This window comes from Anomaloglossus baeobatrachus, chromosome 1, assembly GCF_048569485.1.
Source record: "Anomaloglossus baeobatrachus isolate aAnoBae1 chromosome 1, aAnoBae1.hap1, whole genome shotgun sequence".
Classification (NCBI taxonomy): Eukaryota; Metazoa; Chordata; class Amphibia; order Anura; family Aromobatidae; genus Anomaloglossus; species Anomaloglossus baeobatrachus.
The window spans coordinates 927981883-928004228 of NC_134353.1; the positions used below are offsets into that span (position 1 = coordinate 927981883).

Genomic DNA, 22346 nt, shown 5'->3' on the forward strand with positions numbered 1-22346 from the left:
TTACATTACTTATCCTGTACTGATCCTGAGTTACCTCCTGTATTATACTCCAGAGCTGCACTCACTATTCTGCTGGTGCAGTCACTGTGTACATACATTACATTACTTATCCTGTACTGATCCTGAGTTACCTCCTGTATTATACTCCAGAGCTGCACTCACTATTCTGCTGGTGCAGTCACTGTGTACATACATTACTGATCCTGAGTTACATCCTGTATTATACTCCAGAGCTGCACTCACTATTCTGCTGGTGCAGTCACTGTGTACATACATTACATTACTTATCCTGTACTGATCCTGAGTTACATCCTGTATTATATCCAGAGCTGCACTCACTATTCTGCTGGTGCAGTCACTGTGTACATACATTACATTACTGATCCTGAGTTACATCCTGTATTATATCCAGAGCTGCACTCACTATTCTGCTGGTGCAGTCACTGTGTACATACATTACATTACTTATCCTGTACTGATCCTGAGTTACCGCCTGTATTATACTCCAGAGCTGCACTCACTATTCTGCTGGTGCAGTCACTGTGTACATACATTACATTACTGATCCTGAGTTACCTCCTGTATTATACTCCAGAGCTGCACTCACTATTCTGCTGGAGCAGTCACTGTGTACATACATTACATTACTTATCTTCTACTGATCCTGAGTTACCTCCTGTATTATACTCCAGAGCTGCACTCACTATTCTGCTGGTGCAGTCACTGTGTACATACATTACATTACTGATCCTGAGTTACATCCTGTATTATACTCCAGAGCTGCACTCGATATTCTGCTGGTGGAGTCACTGTGTACATACAAAAAGACCCCTGTGCAAAAAAAAGAAAAACAAAAAAAAAAAAATAATTTCACATTTGCAGCCTATGAACTCTTCAAAATGCACAATCCCCCTGGTTTGGAGGTAGAAATGCCCCCCTTATCTCTTGGGCTCCTTGTAGCCGCACAGGTCTCACCAATGATATATCCGCCCCTGATGATTTAACCTTTATTGACCTCAATAACCAGCCCTATTTATTCTTTGTAGGCGCCACAGTGACCCCTGCAGGTTATAGGGAGGTTTTGCATAGAACAAATTGTAATATTGTGATAAAAATAATTATAAACAGGGAATACAAAGCACAACGAGTGAGCAAATCAAGCAGCAATTCCCCGGTATTGTCCGGGTCTGCTGGCGATCGGTGTATTGCGATTAGTCTCATGATGGTGCTTGTGCCGGTTCCTGGCCGGTCGCTCCCTGTAGGTTACTGGCATCGCAGACACTGTCATTATTCACCACATATATACAAAGTGTTACATGACTCTCCTGTATGTGTAAAGACAATAGAGTCATTCAGCGATCTCCGGGGTCAGATTATTCAGGATAAAATAAAATAGCTAGAAAGAAAGATCTAATGGGATCTGAATCCTGGAGCTGCAAAAGGGCCTGAGTGAGACCGCTAGATCAATGGCAGCCATAATGCAGACCATCATTTCTGAAGAAGGTGATAAGCAATGGAGCTGTGGCTAGTGAGGATAAACCGTGTGTTCCAGGGGGACTTGCCAGATCGGGGCCACGAGTTTCGAGGCATCTGTTCATCCCACTTCCCCCGCAAAAAGAATAGTGTTAGGCTGCTTTCACACATCCGGTTTTTCCTGTGCGGCACAATCCGGCGCTTTGCAGAAAAACGCAACCGTTTTTTTTTCCACCGGTTGCGTTTTTTTTTGCATAGACTTACATTAGTGCCATATTGTGCCGCATGAGCTTGCGTTCCATCCGTTTTTTGCCGCATGTGTGTCGCCCTGGGCAAGCCAGGGGACACAGAACACAACCACCACACCCCACATCCCAGGTAGGAACACCACAGTCAAAACACAAATCCTTGTTGCCCTCTTCCAGAGACTGTTGATGCACACCAGGGGGTGGGCCAGGCGGTTGGCTCCGCCCACCAAGGAGCTCACAGATCTGGAGGCAGGAAGTTACCAGGCAGAGAAAGCCCAGGGAGGGCAAGAGTGAAGTCCAGTGAAGGGCTAGAGTAAGCAACAAGAAGTGAAAGTGGAAAGGAGAAAGTAGAAAGTGACAGAAAAGCCTGAAGGTCCGTGACTGTGTGTCCGGACGGAACCAGCAAGGTTGACAACGACGGTGGCTGTCCGGAGTGGGACGGTTCGGAGGTTCCTGGAAGGACCCCCGTTGGCTGTGTGCCCGGTGGTCTGGAGCAGTGTTCCGAAGGACAGTCAGCACCAGGACAGGGGCCTTTCGGACCCCAGCAGGGCTAGGAGTCGTCAGATCTGCTAAATCCGTTAGTGAAGGGGACGTAGATCTCCCAGCAACAAAGTCCCGATTGACGGCAGCAGCCCGACCATTACCGGGGAGACACCGCCACCGCCAAGGCACCAGTTTCCCCAGGGCCAGCGCCTGCGGGCAAAGTGTAGAGCTCCTCCGGCCCAGATTGTAGTCGGGGAGCGGGTAACCGGAGGGAATCCACCACTACCACCATCAGAACACAAGGTGCAGGGAAGAGTGACAACACCGTTAACTACCGGGAGTGCAGGTGCAACCGTCTGTGGGACCGTCCTACCAGCCGTTGGTTTACCGTACAAACTGTGTCCATGTCTCAGGCTGAGTGAGTACCACAGTGCCGCAAGGCACAGCGCTGCCCCCGCGTCCCTGCGCCCTCCAGGCCCTACACTTCACATCTCTTCACCGGGCCCCGGGATCACCAACCCCTACCCACGGAGGGGCAACACAACACCTGGCTGCTCCCATCACCATCCCTGGGCTCCCCATCCAAAGCAGCGGTGGTGCAATCACCACAACCGTGGGTGGCGTCACGAACTATGACCCCAACAAACACCCCCCTTTCACTCACGGGCGAGGAGTGTCGCTCGAGACACCCCGGGATCCGGCCCGCAGCTCGAGCCACCAGGAGCAACTGCCGGACCCGAGCAGAAGGGGTGAGCGCGGTGTGCTGACACCCTCCTCCCCGCCCGCGACAACTTGGCGTCACGAACAGGATCTTACCGCTCTGCCGTCAGGTAGAGGTGCGCCTTGTTACAGCCGGAGGTATCCGGCAGAAAAATTTCAGAAGCCGCCATCTTTGGCGCGAAAAGTTCCCGCTCGAGCGTCTTCTCGAGCAGTAGAGGCGCGAAGGCCAAAGCCCCGCCCCGAGAGAGGTGGGGCCGGAAAGAGCTAAGGGGGACGCGATGGCGGCTGGCGGCATGTAGTCGCCGCTATAAAAGCAAGGACGCCAGGACCTTGCCAGAAAACCGTTCCTGGAAGCAAACAGCAGAGACACCATGTGGATGCCGTCCCGAAACACCGTGGCCCCCGCACCGGGAACCGCAGCGTGGGTGGAGATCCGGACCGCGCAGCTCCATCTAAGGCTGCAGGTCAAAATGCAGCTCCTCTTGGAGGAGTGGGAGACCGACATGGCGGACGTTTTGGCAGCCGTGCGGAGACGCGAGGAGGAAGCGGAGGAAGGGAGGGTGAGTGACCCACGCCCCTATGTCCCGGAGGGACCGGTCGCTGCGGCTGAGGGACCCGGTCCAAGCCCTCTCCCCCCGTTGCCTCCCTCGCCACCCGTCTCGGAGGCCGTGACCCCGCCACTAGGCCCGCTGCCACCGCAACCGGTAGCGATACCCAGCCCGTCCGCCCCAGCGGACCGACCTGTAGCCGGAGCCCGAAGCAAACCGGAGGCATTGCCATGGAAGGCCCCGAAGATTGTGCCAGAGACAGTCCCCGAGCAGTTTCCCGAGCCGGAGCCGATGACCCGCTCCGAGCCGAAGGCCCAACTGAGGAAAGCCCCTGTGCCCATCCCCCACACCTCGGCTGAGGTGGCGCCGGGTTGTTGCTGCAAGGCAGCGCCCAAGGCCATGACACCGCGGGATACGCCGCCCACCTTCCTGACAGTGGGTAGCGTGCTGGATGTCCCGCGGGGCTCAACCCGTGCGCCGGAGCCATACTGGGACAGGGAGCCGACCAAGCTGGGCCTGGAGATCGCGGAGAGGGAGCGCAGGAAAGCCGAGCTGGTAGCCCGAGCCATCCGGGAAAAGGAGAACCTGCGGCGAGCGACCTTCCGTGTCCGGGGCCCATTCTACGAGGGGCAGGTGAGGCGATTCGATATCCGCCGGGGCTACGGGTTCATATACGAACCGGGCCTGGAGGCCGAGGTGTTTGTAGCCCGGCGGGATGTGCATGATCACCTGCCCGAAGAGCATCCTGGCCGCAATCTTATCTCGGGGGACATGGTGCGGTACATTCGGCACTGCGGAGAGAGGGGGTGGTTTGCCCTGGATGTAAAGCTGAGGGGCAGCCCGGAGAGCAAGGTGAGCTCTGCACCCCCTCCCTCGGATGAAGCAGCAGCAGGACCGGAGTAGGGCAATGGAGGCCCGCAGCACCGTCCCCGTAGGGACCAGCACTTTGTTTGTTTGAAAGTTTGGTTGAAGAAGTTTAAAAGTTTTGAAAAATGAAAAATGATTACCGAAGTGTTACCTGATTATCTGTGTGATTAGCAACCGGCTGGAGCCGGCACCGTTGTCCCCGTGGGGACCGTTCAAAGTTTAAAAATGCATGGGAACTGCCATGGACAAGCCTGTGAACTCTGCAGGGCAACCACAAACGTTGGTGGCTTGTAAATATGTTGGGTACCGTTACCGTTTCCGCCATGCCGCCTCCGGAGAGGCAGGTTGGAGGGAGGGCCCTGAGCAGAGCAGGCCAGGGCCCAGCCACCAAAGGGACCGGTGGCTACCCTCTGGAGGGAAGGACAGATCCCGCTCGGGTGACTTGTGCTGGACTGTGGGTCAAGGGGTGCTGCCTGGGTTTTAGGGGCAGCATCAGGGCCAGGTTGCTTGGGTGGGAGAGAGCGGAAACCGTGACCGTACACCGTTGTAACGTTAAAAGAAAATGTGCCTCCCGTCTTGGGAAGATTGATTAAAAATGTATATATGTTTAACCTGTTATCCCCTTTTTCACAGAAAAATAAAACCGGTGTAGGACGGCAGCCCGCGGACGGTCTGCATTTTGCTAAGGGGAAATGTGTCGCCCTGGGCAAGCCAGGGGACACAGAACACAACCACCACACCCCACATCCCAGGTAGGAACACCACAGTCAAAACACAAATCCTTGTTGCCCTCTTCCAGAGACTGTTGATGCACACCAGGGGGTGGGCCAGGCGGTTGGCTCCGCCCACCAAGGAGCTCACAGATCTGGAGGCAGGAAGTTACCAGGCAGAGAAAGCCCAGGGAGGGCAAGAGTGAAGTCCAGTGAAGGGCTAGAGTAAGCAACAAGAAGTGAAAGTGGAAAGGAGAAAGTAGAAAGTGACAGAAAAGCCTGAAGGTCCGTGACTGTGTGTCCGGACGGAACCAGCAAGGTTGACAACGACGGTGGCTGTCCGGAGTGGGACGGTTCGGAGGTTCCTGGAAGGACCCCGTTGGCTGTGTGCCCGGTGGTCTGGAGCAGTGTTCCGAAGGACAGTCAGCACCAGGACAGGGGCCTTTCGGACCCCAGCAGGGCTAGGAGTCGTCAGATCTGCTAAATCCGTTAGTGAAGGGGACGTAGATCTCCCAGCAACAAAGTCCCGATTGACGGCAACAGCCCGACCATTACCGGGGAGACACCGCCACCGCCAAGGCACCAGTTTCCCCAGGGCCAGCGCCTGCGGGCAAAGTGTAGAGCTCCTTCGGCCCAGATTGTAGTCGGGGAGCGGGTAACCGGAGGGAATCCACCGCTACCACCATCAGAACACAAGGTGCAGGGAAGAGTGACAACACCGTTAACTACCGGGAGTGCAGGTGCAACCGTCTGTGGGACCGTCCTACCAGCCGTTGGTTTACCGAACAAACTGTGTCCGTGTCTCAGGCTGAGTGAGTACCACAGTGCCGCAAGGCACAGCGCTGCCCCCGCGTCCCTGCGCCCTCCAGGCCCTACACTTCACATCTCTTCACCGGGCCCCGGGATCACCAACCCCTACCCACGGAGGGGCAACACAACACCTGGCTGCTCCCATCACCATCCCCGGGCTCCCCATCCAAAGCAGCGGTGGTGCAATCACCACAACCGTGGGTGGCGTCACGAACTATGACCCCAACAAACACCCCCCTTTCACTCACGGGCGAGGAGTGTCGCTCGAGACACCCCGGGATCCGGCCCGCAGCTCGAGCCACCAGGAGCAACTGCCGGACCCGAGCAGAAGGGGTGAGCGCGGTGTGCTGACACTCTCCTCCCCGCCCGCGACACATGCGGCAGATTTAGCCAATGCAACGGCCGGATGGAACGTTGCCTGGCACGTTTTTTTGTCCGGCAAAAAAAAACGCATTGCGCCGCATCCGGCGCGATTTGCAATGCATGCCTATGCCACCGCATGCGGTTTTTTCCCCTGCGCATGCTGAGTAGCCTGCCGCAAGCGGCAAAAAACGGACGGGCCACATGTTAAAAACTTATGCAAAGGATGCGGTTTTGTCGCCGCATTCGTTGCATAGGTTTTAGAGCCGGATTGGCCGGCTCTGCTAAAACCGGAGGTGTGAAAGAAGCCTTAGATATCAGTTCTACACATAGCATTTTGAACATTTTGCGATGGACCGTAAGGTGTTTCCAGTATATCAGCTACCTGTCTACAGTCTCCAGGACATCTCCTGCCTTCCTGCGTTTCCAATATCTCCGCTACCTGCCTGCGGGTTCTAGTATCTCATATCTCAGCTACCGGTCTATGGTCTACAGGACATCTCCTGCCTTCCTGCATTTCCAGTATCTCCACTACCTGCCTGCGGTTTCTAGTATCTCAGCTACATGTCTGCAGTCTCTAGGACTAGTCCTGCCTGCCTTCAGATTCCAGTATCTCAGCTGCCTACTTGCGGTCTTCAGCACATCTCCTGCCTTCCTACGTTTCTATTATCTCCGCTACCTGTCTGTAATTTCTAGGATGTCTCCTGACTGCTGTTTCCAGTATCTCAGCTACCTTTCTACAGTGTCCAGGACATCTCCTGCCTTCCCATGGTTTCCAGTATCTCAGCTACCTAACTGCAGTTTCCAGTATTTCAGCCATATGTCTACAGTCTCCTTGATTTCTCCTGCCTGTCTGCAGTTTCCAGTATCTCCACTACCTGTCTATGGTCTTCAGGATGTCTCCTCCTTTCCTGTGTTTCCAGTATCTTTGCTACCTGCCTGTGGTTTCCAGTATCTGAGCTACCTGCCTGTGGTTTCCAGTATCTGAGCTACCTGCCTTCAGTCTCTAGGACTTTTTCTTAACTGCCTGTGGTTTCCAGTATTTCACCTACCCTGCCTATGGTTTCCAGTATCTCAGCTTCATGTCTGCTGTCTCCAGGATTTCTCCGGCTGTCTGCTGATTCTAATATCTCAGATACCTGTCTGCAGTCTTCAGGTTATCTCCTGTCTTCCTGTGTTTCCAGTATCTCCACTACCTGCCTGTGGTTTCCAGTATCTCAGCTACATGTGTGTAGTCTCCTGTCTGCCTGTGGATTCCAGTATCTCCGCTACCTGCCTATGGATTCCAGTATCTCAGCTACCTGCCTATGGTTTCCAGTATCTCAGCTACATGTCTGCTGTCTCCAGGATTTCTCCGGCTGCCTGCGGTTTCCAATATCTCAGCTACCTGTCTGCGGTCCCCAGGATATCTCCTGTCTTCCCAGTATCTCCACTACCTGCCTGTGATTTCCAGTATTCAGCTACATGTGTGTAGTCTCCTGTCTGCCTGTGATTTACAGTATCTCCGCTACCTGCCAATGGTTTTCAATGTCTCAGCTACCTGCCTGTGGTTTCCAGTATCTCAGCTACATGTGTGTGGTTTCCTGTCTGCCTGTGGTTTACAGTATCTCTGCTACTTGCCTATGGTTTCCAGTGTCTCAGCTACCTGTCTGTAGTCTCCAGGACTTCTTCTACCTGCCTTTGGTTTCCAGTATCTCCGCTACCTATCTGTGGTCTCCAGTATCTCAGCTACCTATCTGTGGTCTCCAAGACTTTTCCCGCCTTTCTGTATTTCCAGTATCTCCGCTGTCCAGCCTCACCCATATACTGCACCGACACTGTGTGCTCATCCAGACCTTGGGCTTGGAGGATCTACCTCACCTATTGAGCGCTAACAATTGTGCACAGCTGTCATGGTCCCATGAATTTCCTGGCATAGACCGTGCCCTGAACTTTACTCTGTAATGAGGGGACCGGCTATAATGGACTGCAGCTTAGACCCCGTCCTGCATTGATTGCAGTGATGTATGGTGCTGGCGGAGTTATCGGATTCTCTTTTACTGCAGGCATGTAAGTGAATTATTACCCCGGAGAGATGATCAATTCTAGTAACGTTGTATAAGTTGATATCCCATTAAATGATTAGACATTTACTTGTAACGGCTGAGAAATGGCGGGTCACATGTTGTACGCTTCCATGTGTGTGCATGAGGGTTACAGCAGGGAACGCTGCCTCAGCTGCTGCAGAACCAAGAGACGTCTCACCTTTCTGGCCAACATCACAGCATCCATCTAGAAATTGTCCGAATAATTTAGTTCAGTGGGAGCTCCCCCTAGTGGTGACCACAGGCATTGGATTGTATTATGGTAGGATCACCTCTGTCATCAGGATCCGGTTATGGCACGCATGTATAAAATCTGGCTGGCGACCGGTCCATGCAGCTGGTTTTGAATCCCCTATTAAATCGATGGCTGGACCATATATAGCAAGCTTCCCCCCCCCCATTCACCTTTTGTGCCTCCCCTATTTCCGCATAGACTGTAAGCTTAAGAGCACGACTCTCACTCCTATAGGTATCTACCGCTTTCCTTCCTATGCCACCAATGCAGGCAGCCAGCAGCATGTGAAACTGAAGAAGTTTATTGTCTATTTGTATAATTTTCACTGAATTTGCTGCATAAATAAATTCACCTTTTGCATTCATCGTGGATTGCCCAGTTTTACATCTTATCTTCTTGATTTGGACCCTTCCGGTGCAACCCGTCTTATACTAGGAGTGCAACAGTATCTCATTTGAAGTTTCTGTCTCTGTCTCTGTGTGTCTCAGTCTTTGTGTGTCTCTGTGTGTCCCTGTCTCTGTGTGTCTCTGTCTCTCTGTGTGTCTGTCTCTCTGTCTCTGTGTGTGTCTGTGTGCGTGTCTGTCTCTGTGTGTCCCTGTCTGTGTGTGTCTTTCTGTGTGTCCCTGTCTCTGTGTGTCCCTGTCTCTGTGTGTCTGTCTCTGTGTCTCTTTCATTGTGTGTCTGTCTCGTTGTGTGTTTGTCTCTCTGTCTCTGTGTGTGCCTGTGTGCATCCCTGTTCCTGTCCCTGTTGTTGTCTGTCTCGTCATGTGTGTCTCTCTCTGTGCCTGTCTCTCTGTGTGTCTCTGTCTCTCTATCTGTCTGTCTGTCTGTGTGTGCCTATGTGTCTCTGTGTGTATCTGTCTCTTTCTGTGTGTCACTGGCTGTCTCTCACGCTATCATATTACGTCACACAGAAGCTTCTTATACTAAGAATGTCATTCGTTCCTATAGCAACCAATCACAGCTCCTATTAATGGCCTGTAGCTCCCAGTTCCATTAACGTTTATGGAGGCAGGTTTTTTTGATGAATACTTGTAAATTGACCCTCAAAACATAGTCTATGACGTTCCCTGAGTCACATGAGGTGTCTGTGTAAAATTTTGTGATTGTAAATGCGAATTCCTTTAGCGCACATACACACACACACACACACATTCAGCTTTATATATTAGATCTCACATGTTGCCGTGCCATAATATACTGTGTCCTGTAGCTTTAAACCTCGGCTTTGCGGTAGTTGTGTAGCACTGAAGGCTGAGCACGCTGCTGTCAGTGCAGGTGACATTCCTGAGCGCAGTCTCGTCCCGAGCTCACTTTCACGCTCTTATGTGACCATTGTAAATCGGGTTATTCCGGCCCCCGCTCAGCTCGCTCTGCCGGTTTTCTCAGATACTTGTAAACGCACATTCCACACTGTGTGCTATCTGCTCAACTTTTATTGTATAGGCATTAAAGGGAGAGGGACGAGGAGAAGGAGGGGTGGGGGGGGGGGGGGGTTACACCGAAAACATAGGGTGCTATAGCAACACTCGGAATGGCCGGCACGCACAGATAGAAATGTGAGATTGATGGATGGATGAATGGATAGATATTTGATGGATATATTAGCTTACACCTTTCTATCTGTCTAATTTCTATCCACCTGTCATGAAATAAATAGGATAAATAAGTAGAACAGATGGATTCAGGATAGATTAGATACATAGATATGAAACAGATTGTCTGTTATCTGTCTAATATATTCATCTTATATTATCTATGTATTTTTCAGTGGTGATTATCATTATTATTTTTCTGTAATGCTCTTAAAGGATGAATGGATGGGTTGGTGGAAGCATGCATGATTGGGTTGGATGGGATGATGCATGGATGGATGGGATGGTTGTGATGGATGCGTTGATGGATGAATGGATAGAAGTATGGATGGATAGGTTGGTGAATGGATGAGATTGTTGGAATGGATGGGTTGTGGATGACTGGATAGAAGGATGGATGGATGGATTGGTGAATGGATGGGATGGTTGTAATGGATGGGTTGGATGATGGATGGATGGGATGGTTATAAATGGATGAGTTGGTGGATGGATTGGTTAATGGATGGAAGGGATGATTGTAATGGATGGATGAGTTGGTCGATAGATGGATGGTATGGTTGTAATGGATGTGTTGGTGGGTGGATGAATGGGATGGTTGGAATGGATGAGCTGATGGATGGATGGGATGGATGCATGGATTGGTTGGTGGATGGATGTAATGGTTGTAATGGATGGGTTGGTGGATAGATTGGTTGGTGGGTGGATGGGATGGTTGTAATGGATGTGTTGGTGGATGAATGGGTTGTTGGATGGATGCATGGGATTGTTGTAATGGATGTGTTGGATGGATGGAAGGGTTGGTGGGTGTATGTATGGATGGGATGATTGTGGATGGATGGGTTGGTGGATGAATGGAATGGTTGGTGGATGACTGGATAGAAGTATGGATGGATATGTTGGTGAATGCATGAGATTGTTGGAATGGATGGGTTGGTAGATGACTGGATTTAAGGATGGGTGGATGGGTGAATAAATGGGATGGTTGTAATAGATGGCTTGGAGGATGGATGGATGGGATGGTTATAATGGATGGGTTAGTGGATGGATGGGTTAGTGGATGGATTGGTTGATGGATGGAAGGGATGGTTGTAATGGATGGGTTGGTCGATAGATGAATGGGATGGTTGTAATGGATGTGTTGGTGAAGGGATGGATTGGTGGGTGGATGGGATGGTTGTAATGAATGTGATGGTGGATGGATGGGTTGTTGGATGGATGCATGGGATGGTTGTAATGGATGTGTTGGTGGATGGATGGGATGGTTGGAATAGATGGGTTGATGGTTGGGGTGGATGGGTTGGTGGGTGGATGGATGCATGGATTGGTACGTGGATGCATGCATGGGATGGTTGTGATGGATGGATGGATTGGTGGATGGATGGGATGGTTGCAATGGATGAGTTGGTGGATGGATGAGTGCGTTTGTGGATGGATGGGTTGTGGATGGATGGGTGGGTGGAAGAGCTGGTTGTAATGGATGTATTGGGGGATGGATGGGTTGGTGGGTGGATGGTCTGGTTGTAGTTGGATGGATGGGATAGTTGTGATGGATGGGATGGTTGGTGGATGGATGGATATATGGATGGGTTAATGGATGGATGATCTTTCCAATCAGAGCAGTTGATAGCCTGCCTCTAGTACAAGTTATGCACTGAACACGACGTATTTTGATAGATGAGTCTCATTTCCTGAGTATGAACGTAGTTAATTAGTGTAAATATCAATTGCCGGCCGGGTTTGTTTATAGGCATGTGAGAGGCATGGTGTGACAGCCGGCTGTCATAAGTAAATGTGCCCGGTCTCAGCTGAGATTTATACAATCCTTGTGTAATGAGGATAAAATAGTCTGTGGAGAGCGGCAGACCTGAATAGCGTGAGTCACCGATACACCTCGTCCTTGTCCTGCAGCTGTTCTGCGAGCTGACGTGTCCCATTCCTGTAGAAATCATCATGGGAGGAAAAAAAATGTCTGCAAAGCCGAAGAAAATAAATCATCCTTAGTGTTTGTCCCCCCATTGATCATCTGTAATCTGCTGGGAAACCTGACAGCGCTTCATACAGCGCCACCACAGGGGAAATTAAGCATTTCAGTGTGCCCATTCACATTTATAGTCTGGCATTGTAATGCTGGACAGTAAGATCCTTTATGATCTTGTGTTTTGAAGAGGTCCGTGCCAATGTGGTCCAGGGTAGTAAGAGGTCAATGTTAGGGTTAGTTCCCCTTCCTGGACCCTTCAAATATGGCGGATGTTTGATCAGGACAGTCACTTTTTAGATCAATTTCAGCTCAGCCATCAGCTGATCACTTCAAGTACAGGCTATAATGTGTAGTATTACATGTAACACCTGGACAGATCGAATCTACCAGAAAGAAAGCTAAACTTTGTTAATGGCTCCACATTCATGGTTCAAGATCATAGTTTCCAGTATACAACTGCATGAACTACACAGCCAGAGCCTTAAAGGGACTTCTCACTTGCCGTAAATACGTCATTTTTTTAACCTGGCCTAAATGCCGCTGTTCTCTTCTATCTGGCGCTGTTTTTCTTTTGTTCCTACGCCTCTCCATTCCTGAGATATGGCCCCTTTTTTCCTGTATGTAAATCTTGTCTTGTTAGCTAAGTGGGCGTGGTCACAATTTGTTCTGTGGGCGTCGTCTAGAGGAGCACACCAGACTAAATTTACATACAGGGGGAACAGGGCCATATCTCATGAATGGAGAGGCGTAGGAACAAAACAAAAACATCGCCGGATTCAGGAGAACATCAGCTTTTACACCAGGTAAGAAAAATTACATATTATGGCAAGTGACAGAAATCCTTTAAGTCAAGACAACAAGCTTGTGACTGCATCATATATCCAGGGGCTCTGTAAGTTAATTGGCATTGTCTGTAGCCGCTATTAATGGTTGTCACCTTTAAAAATACAGTATCCATTAGAAATATGTTGTACTCATTTTCATCTCATTGTTTATTTTCTTCCTTTGTTTTAGGTTCACTGCAGTGTACACTATGACGGATGGTGACTATGATTATCTGATTAAGCTCCTCGCCCTTGGAGATTCGGGTGTTGGGAAGACCACGTTCCTCTACAGATATACAGATAACAAGTTCAATCCCAAATTCATCACCACAGTTGGCATAGACTTCCGGGAAAAGAGAGTAGTAAGTGATGACTACTGTACTAATATACACATTCAACATTAAGGCCCAAAACTGAGATTTGGGCTCGCTTTTGACATCAAAACCATATTCATATACAGGATTTTGAAGGGCCAGGAGCCATAAACATAAAGGGCCAGGTTGTTACTTAATATTACTGGTAGTTGAGAGTCTTAAGCGTTAATTTTGAATGTCCCTGGTGGTCTGAGGTGGCTTAGGCAGTAATAAATAATTCTGAGATCAAGGGTGGTTAAGGAATGATTACATTTCACCCCTGGTGGTCTTGGGGATTTGTGTATTTATTGCTGACATATCTGGTGGCCTAGTGTAATAACTTCAGTTTTGGTAACATCCCTGGTGGGCTAGGGTGGTAAAAACTGGTGATGGGTGATTAATAGGATAATGGTCGCAACTGTTGATCTTACATGTTTTAATGTGAGGAGTATACCTGGTGAGCTGAGGTGGCTTAGATATGAAAGCTAAATATTTCGTGTATAAAAGGGATCCTGTGATCCTAGCTGACAAGGAGAAATAAAGGGGTTATTGTGAACATGTTTGGTGGTCTACTGTAGGAAATTTATTATTGATAACATAAGTAGTGGCTTCTGGTGATAAAGCATGTGTTGGGAAAATCTCTGGTAGTTTAGGGGGGTGAAGGGGTTAATAGTAACATCTCTGGTGGTCCTAACTGATTAAGCTTTTTCGTGGTAAGTCTGCTGGTCTGGGTTGGTAAAAATGTTATTGTTAAATTCCTTGGTGGTGAAGGGTTGCAAAAGGATTGATGTTATTATCCCTGGTGGTCAAGGTGGTGAAGATTTTATTTGTAAAATATGATGGCCTAGGGTGTAAAAGAGATTTTTGTTAACATCTAAGGTGGTAAAAGGCTATTAGTAAGGTCCTTAGTGGTCTAGGTTGATAACGAAGTTATTGGCAACCTCCCTGGTGGTCTAGGGCGATAAAGTGGTTATTGGTAACTTTAATAGTGGTCTAGGGTGATAAAGTGGTTATTAGTAACCTCTCTTGTAGTATAAGGTGATAAAATGGTTATTGGTAGCATCCCTGATGGTCTAGAGTGATAAAGAGGTTATGGGTAACCTCTCTGGTTGTATAAGGTGATAGAGGGGTTATTGGTAACCTCCCTGGTGGTCTAGAGTGATAAAGTGGTTATTGGTAACCTCCCTGGTGGTCTAGAGTTTTACAGGGGTTATTAGTAGAAAGTCTGTAGTTAAGTGGTTCAGTACAATTTCTGGTGGTTTGGGGATTATTGGTTACAAGTGTGTTTGTGTGCGGTAGGTGTTACCACCCGGGTGGTCTAAGGGCGTAAGTCACTGGTGGTTTTGAGTAGTGAACCTACTCATGGTAACATTTGCTTCTGCAATGTATTTTAAATTGACCGTGATGGTGGTATCATCAATTGAGTGGGGGGAAATCTAAAAAACTCTGTAGCCAATCAGATTATGGAATGAAATGCGTGGGGAATAGAATCGGATCCGGTGACCTAAACAAGAAAAGAGTGTGCTGACCCAAAATAAAACAGTGATTGTGTGAGCAAGTCTGAAATCTCTGCATTGTACATTGAACCAAAATGTATTCATTTTAGAACATGCAAAACGTAACTGTGGTATTGATTTGCAGGTCTACAACAATGCAGGTCCAGGAGGCACGCAGGGCAAGGCCTTCAAAGTGCATCTACAGCTGTGGGACACGGCTGGACAGGAGAGGTACTGAATCTTTTCTAACCATGTAAAATACAGTAATGTTCCCCAATTCCTTTAGCCAGCCTCTAATAAAAATGAGATGACTCTGTACATTCTGTCCTAGTCTGTACGGCAAAGCTTTGTTGTGTGTGCTCTACTGTCCAATGATACCATAATGAAAGCCAATTTATCTTACCAGGTTCCGGAGCCTTACCACGGCGTTCTTCAGAGACGCGATGGGTTTCCTGCTAATGTTTGACCTCACCAGTCAGCAGAGTTTCCTGAACGTTCGGAATTGGATGAGTGAGTGTAAAATACACACAAACCCTAAGAGGAACAACTCCGTTATGTCCTTGAGTGTCAGTTTTTTGGAGTTTGTTTGTATGGTTTTGAGACTCATGAACATTTTGGCTGACATCAAAAGACTGTAAACAGCTCACGTACAGTACATCCCACTGCTGATGGTTTGCTACAGTTGCATCCCCTCTGCATGATCCTCTATGATCTAAATAGTCTGGGGGGAGGCCGAGGTTAAATAGCCCTGTTCGGCATCTGCCTACGTCTACATACCGCCTAACCATCCCAGATCCAGCCGTACATTCTTAGATTTGTGACGCTGTCCCTGGATGTTAGAGGTATGTTCCGAATTCAACCGTATCTGCATCTTGAGGACACAAATACAGTTAAATACAATGGTGGAGCAGGGAGCCGTTGGAGTCCTACTCCACCATTCAGCTGGTGCATTTGAGTCTCAGTACAGCAGGTGCGATGATGGCACTAGATTAGGCCAGCTGCAAGGAGCCACACAAAGCAAAGACCAGAGCAGCTCTTCATGGGAATGTGGTATCATATTGTGTGGTGGGCAGTTGAATACAATGGTGGAGCAGGGAGCCATCAGTTCCCTGCACCATCATTCAGCTGGGGTATGTGCGTCTCAGCACAGCAGGTGCGATGATGGCATTAGATTAGGTTTGCTGCGGGAAGCCATACACATCAAAGACCAAAGCAGCTCTTTATGGGAACGGGGTGTCATATTATTTGGGGGCAGTTGCATACAATGGTGGAGCAGGGAGCCGTCAACTCTTTGCTCCACCATTCAGCTGGTGCATGTGAGTCTCAGCACAGCAGGTGCGATGATGGCACTAGCTTAGGCATGCTGCGAGGAACCAAACACAGCAAAGACCAAAGCAGCTCTTCATGGGAATGGGGTATCATAATATGTGCTCCCTGCACCACCATTTAGTTGGTGCATTTGAGTCTCAGCACAGCCGCTGCAATGATGGTACTAGATTAGGCCTACTGCGAGGAACCACACACAGCACGTACCAGAGCAGCATTTCCTGGGAATGGGGTATCATATTTTGTGAGGGCAGTTGAACATAATGGTGGTGCAGGGAGCCGTCAGCTCCCTGCACCACCATTCAGCAGGGGTATGTGAGTAGCACAGCATGTGTGATTATGGCACTAGATTAGGCCTACTGCGAGGAACCACACACAGCACGTACCAGAGCAGCATTTCCTGGGAATGGGGTATCATATTATGTGAGGGCAGTTGAACATAATGGTGGAGCAGGGAGCCGTCAGCTCCCTGCACCACCATTCAGCTGGGGTATGTGAGTAGCACAGCATGTGTGATTATGGCACTAGATTAGGCATGCTGCGAGGAGCCACACACAGCAAAGTCCAAAGCAGTTCTTTATGGGAACGGGGTATCATATTATGTGAGGGCAGTTGAACATAATGGTGGAGCAGGGATCCGTCGGCTCCCTGCACCACCATTCAGCTGGGGTATGTGAGTAGCACAGCATGTGTGATTATGGCACTAGATTAGGCATGCTGCGAGGAGCCATACACAGCAAGGACCAGAGCAGCTCTTCATGGGAACGAGGTATCATATTATGTGGGGGAAATTGAACATAATGGTGGAGCAGGGAGCAGTCAGCTCCCTGCACCACCATTCAACTGGTCCATTTGAGTCTCTGCACAGCAGATGCGATGATGGTACTATATTGAGCCTGCTGTGCAGAGCAACATATAGCAGAGACCTGAGCAGCTCATCGTGGGAACCAAGCATCATAGTATGGGGGCTTCATAATGTGGGGGGCACATAATGTGTGCACTCACTTTCCTATGCTCAAATTGTGCTCTTCTTGGACTAGGCTTACATGTCCTAGCCCTGCCGAGTAATTGTTTTTTTGAGGATGGGGTCCCAATTTCCACTTTTGTGACAAGGCTCCATCATTTCTATACACGCTTTCATTTTTTTAACCATTTGTATTTCAGGTCAGCTTCAAGCAAATGCTTACTGTGAGAATCCTGATATTGTATTAATTGGTAACAAAGCCGACCTGTCAGATCAGAGAGAGGTCAACGAAAGGCAAGCAAAGGAGCTGGCCGATAAATATGGGTGAGTGACCACAGATTTTGTTTTTAAATAATTTTACTTAGAATTGCAGTTATATAGAGCCACAGCTAGGGGGAGCTTGTGAGCTCACTGTAGACAATTTTATCATTGAGTTTACTGTAAGCTCCACCTAGTGGTGGCTGCAGTGAATATTTGATATTTTTACTCAATGGAATTAAAGGCCATTACCATTCTATTTCTGCTTAGTTGAATGCATTTTTATCTTATATTTGCAGAAAGACCAGTGCATATGTATTCACCCCCTTGTAAATTAACCTCTCTATATACATCCAAACCTATGTAGAAATGGTTTAAAAACTAAAATAAGGGCTGCAAATACTGAAGAGGGTGAGTAGTTTTGTATGTACAGATCATCTTGTACTGTTATATATGGGAATGGTCCTTCCATGATCAGCTGATTTATGGCTGTTATTACCCAAGAATGACTATTACTATCATCCTGCTGATTATTATTTCCAAACTAGTTACTAAAAGGGGGACTATCAAATTGAGCATGTGGTCCGTATGTTATAGAGCAGGAAGAGCTGAGAAGATTGATATATAGGTTTGTAGGAGAGAATTCAATATAGCTTGTATATAATTCATTTAAATCTTCTATGCTTTGTAGTCCAGTGGGCGGTTCTATTTAACATTATGACTGTAGGACCTCCCACTGGACTCAATCATGGAAAGTGCAGGGATTTAAATGAATAAAATTAATATATCGACTAAATATTTTCCTGCAAAACAATATATCAAACTGCTCAGCTCCTCTTGCTCTACCCCAGTTGTTCAACACAACAGATTCCCTTTTACTATGAACTTACAAGTAGTGATGGGCGGATCCGGACTATAAAAGTTCAGATTCTTGTGAGTTCAAAAGTACCCGAGCATCGACTCTGGGAAACGGAGTTCCTTGAGAACGATCCGGGTCGGGCAACTCGGGTAATTTAAAAATTAAAGAAAAAAGGGGAAAGACTTTTACCGAGTCTCTTGTGCGGCTGCAACACTACTTCTGTGTCCGTTCATTATCCTTCATGCATATGCACTGCTTCCCCGCCCACTGGCAGTCCCCATGTCTCTGATTGGTTGCAGTCAGACACGCCCCCACAGTGTGACAACATGTCTGACTGCAACCAGTCATACACTGTGTGCATATCTATGGTGTAAAAATAAATAAAAAAAAACAAAAGAAATAAACACAAAAAAATTCCTTTATTTCAGATAAACTTCACCCCTTTATTAACCTTCAAAACACTCAGGTCCAATGTAATCCACACAAGGTCCCACATCGATTCCAGCTCTGTCACACTGGCTGGGGGCGTGACTGACTGCAACCAATCAGAAACACGGGGACTGCCAGTGGGCGGGGGAAGCAGTGAATATGTATGAGGTTAATTAGGGGTCCCGGAAGTAGCGTTAGAGCTGCATGGGAGACTTGGTAAGTATAGAGTGACTGCTCTAATCCCTCTATCCCTTCTACCACCATTTTAAAGAGCTGGATTCTGGTCCCCATAGACTTATATGAGGATCGGCATCTGGCCAGGTATCCGGGATCAATTCCGGGCCCGAACTGTTTTGGGTTTTTTTTTCGTTTGTTTTTTTTAAACCCAGTTGGACCCTGCCGGGTATCTGCGAGTCCGAGATTTATAAATGGAAAAAGTGGTGATCAGTATTTATTTTTTCTAAATTCCATAAACAGCGCCACTCTTGTTGGTGGCAGTGCCTGGTATTGCAGGCTGACTAATTTGCATAAGGCAAATAGATGTAGAAATTAATAGAAGACATATTATTTCTGCCTTCCCAGCATTCCATACTTTGAAACAAGCGCTGCAACCGGACAGAACGTGGAAAAATCAGTGGACACTCTCCTGGACTTGATAATGAAACGCATGGAGCAGTGCGTGGACAAGACCCAAGTGCCCGACGCGGCGAACGGAGGAAACACTGGAAAATTAGACGAAGCGAAAGCAGGAGGGAGAAAGTGCGCCTGTTAGAGAGAAAGTCAACGTATCACGGTCTGGACTGTGAGAACCTTCTACGGCCGATCGGAAAACGGCTGACGAACCACCACAGCGCCACCTAGTGGTCGGAGTCTAAAGCCGGTCATAGAGTCATACCATTACCACAGTCTTCAATGGAAAAAAACAAACTAAAATCCCACCGACCAACCTGGCCCCCCCTTCCCCGACCTTCCATTGTTACGGTATCACCTCTTGTGAAGAAAGTGTTAATCTTATATATTTATATGCATTATAAAAAGATACAAAAAAAAATATGTTTCTTACGCGGAAAAAAAAAAAGAAAAGAAAAGGTGACTGTGGTTAAAAATGGGGTATTTTATTTTGTTTGTAGGTTTTAAGTTGGATTGGGTACGCGAGCGAGCAAGAGAAGCACGGCCATCGATTACGCACTCCAGTGCTCCTCCTAGTTCACAATTTCCTCCCAGTTTATTATTATTTTTTTCTATTATACGGACGACAAAGAGGTTCTAGCTGTCTACCAAACCTGTCGAGAACGATTCCGACGTATCTTTTCGTCTCATGTTTTTTTTCTTTTTTTTTTTTTTTTGGCTTGGTCTGTGTTTGTGTTGCTATCGATAAACCAAATCGTGTCCCCAATCAGGGATTTTCCTTTTTTTTATTATTTTTTTTGGGCCCATCTGTCAATGTTAGCATAGATGTGCTGTACGATGATGTATATTTGGTTATTATATATATTAGTCCTTGGTTCTTGTAAGTCAAACCTCCTTGGTAATTTCCTCCATTGAATGGCTCCTTTAAGGGGGCGGTGCTTATCTGTATGTGGGTGGGGCTTTGATATCATATGGGGGCCTATTATTTTCCTGGCGCTAGCTTTAAAAAACTAAAAAAGGTGTCTCTTCCTTAAAAATTTAGTGAAATTCAAAATGGACGCCTTTTTTTAGTCTTACGAACCACAACTCTAGCTCGTTATACTGTGATCCATCCGTGCCATATCACAATCGCTGCCGATTTAGTGAGCTAATTGCTGTAATGTCGGCCATATTGGTCAGTATCCTCCTCTACCAGACATGGATGGCCAAAATTTTTAGAAAAAAAAACGAAAAAAAATCTAAGTAATCTGATAGGTTGCTGTTAGTGTCAGTAGTGTGATTATGGGCACAAAGACACCAAAAGCGTAATAGTGCACATAAAAATAATAAACTTTGTAATAGATCCTAAAAGAAAAATCAGCTTCTTTCTCCTCCTGGACTGATCTTTTAAGTATTCAAGGACGAAATAATGATAATTAATATTTTAAATATATATATATATATATATATATATATATATATATATATATATATATTAATAATTCTTAAATATATATATATATATATATATATATATATATATATATATTAATAATTATTAAATATGGTAATTCAATCAGTATTTAGCATGATATGACAGTTGGTGCATTTAAATTTCTATGGAGAGGGAGGAGCTATTATTAATTATTTATTATGGTAATTCAAGGAAGAAGATATGAGATGGCAGTTGGTGCTTGTAATATTCTATGGAGAGGGAGGAGCTGTTTTAAATATTATAATAATTCAATGATAATCTGTATTCAGGGAAGAAGATAGATGAGATGACAGTTGGTGCTTTTAAAATTCTATGGAGAGGAAGGAGCTATTTTATGAACAGGAAAGATTTCTTCTATGGAGAGGAAGGAGCTATTCTATGAACAGGGAAGATTTCTTCTATAGAGAGGGAGGAGCTATTCTATGAACAGGGAAGATTTCTTCTATAGAGAGGGAGGAGCTATTCTATTAAGAGGAAGGATTTCTTCTATGGAGAGGAAGGAGCTATTCTATGAACAGGGAAGATTTCTTCTATGGAGAGGGAGGAGCTATTCTATGAAGAGTGAGGATTTCTTCTATGGAGAGGGAGGAGCTATTCTATGAACAGGGAAGATTTCTTCTATGGAGAGGAAGGAACTATTCTATGAACAGGGAAGATTTCTTCTATGGAGAGGGAGGAGCTATTCTATGAAGAGGGAGGATTTCTTCTATGGAGAGGGAGGAGCTATTCTATGAAGAGGGAGGATTTCTTCTATGGAGAGGGAGGAGCTATTCTATGAAGAGAGAGGATTTCTTCTATGGAGAGGGAGGAGCTATTCTATGAAGAGGGAGGATTTCTTCTATGGAGAGGGAGGAGCTATTCTATGAAGAGGGAGGATTTTTTCTATGGAGAGGGAGGAGCTATTCTATGAAGAGGGAGGATTTCTTCTATGGAGAGGGAGGAGCTATTCTATGAAGAGCGAGGATTTCTTCTATGGAGAGGGAGGAGCTATTATTAATTATGATAATTCAAGGATGAAATCTGTATTCAGGGAAGATGATATATGAGATGCCAGTTGGTGCTTTTAAAATTCTATGGAGAGAAATAAGCTATTCTATGAAGAGGGAGGATTTCTTCTATGAAGAGGGAGGATTTCTTCTATGGAGGGGGAGGAGCTATTCTATGAAGAGGGAGGATTTCTTCTATGGATAGGGAGGAGCTCTTCTATGAAGAATGACGTTTTCTTCTATGGAGAGGGAGGAGCTATTCTGTGAAGAGGGAGGTTTTCTTCTATGGAGAGGGAGGAGCTATTCATAAATATTAATTATGATAATCAAGGATAAAATCTGTAGTCAGTAACGATGATCTATGAGATAAGTTAGTGCTTCTAAAATTCTATGGAGAGGAAGGAGCTAGAGGCCAACAGTCACCCCCGAGTAACCAAATGAGGAGGAAGTGGGTCCACTGATCTGCGATACCGCTCATTAACCCGGAGAAGCGGACCTGAGCAGCTACCGAGACTTCACTACAACCACAGGAGATGGCAGTAGAGAGATTGCTGATACGGTAGGTAGTCCTCCCGTATCTTGATCTTGATACCACGACAGCTGGTGCAACAGGACAGAGGTCAGTGGCTGGAGGGG

The 22346-nt window shown here is 47.1% G+C and overlaps 1 protein-coding gene across 3 annotated transcripts in view; it reads left to right on the top strand.

Annotated features, from left to right (window-relative positions):
• Positions 1-20687, top strand: part of RAB27B (RAB27B, member RAS oncogene family) — a 358505-nt gene extending 337818 nt beyond the window's left edge. For all 3 annotated transcript variants that reach the window (XM_075328157.1, XM_075328165.1, XM_075328173.1), the window contains 5 exons: positions 13126-13297; positions 14930-15015; positions 15191-15294; positions 17275-17398; positions 19203-20687. In XM_075328157.1, coding sequence (XP_075184272.1) covers positions 13145-13297; positions 14930-15015; positions 15191-15294; positions 17275-17398; positions 19203-19392 — 657 coding nt within the window. In that variant the 5' untranslated portion in view covers positions 13126-13144 and the 3' untranslated portion in view covers positions 19393-20687. The remainder of the gene's footprint in view (positions 1-13125; positions 13298-14929; positions 15016-15190; positions 15295-17274; positions 17399-19202) is intronic.
• Positions 20688-22346: the final 1659 nt, after the last annotated feature.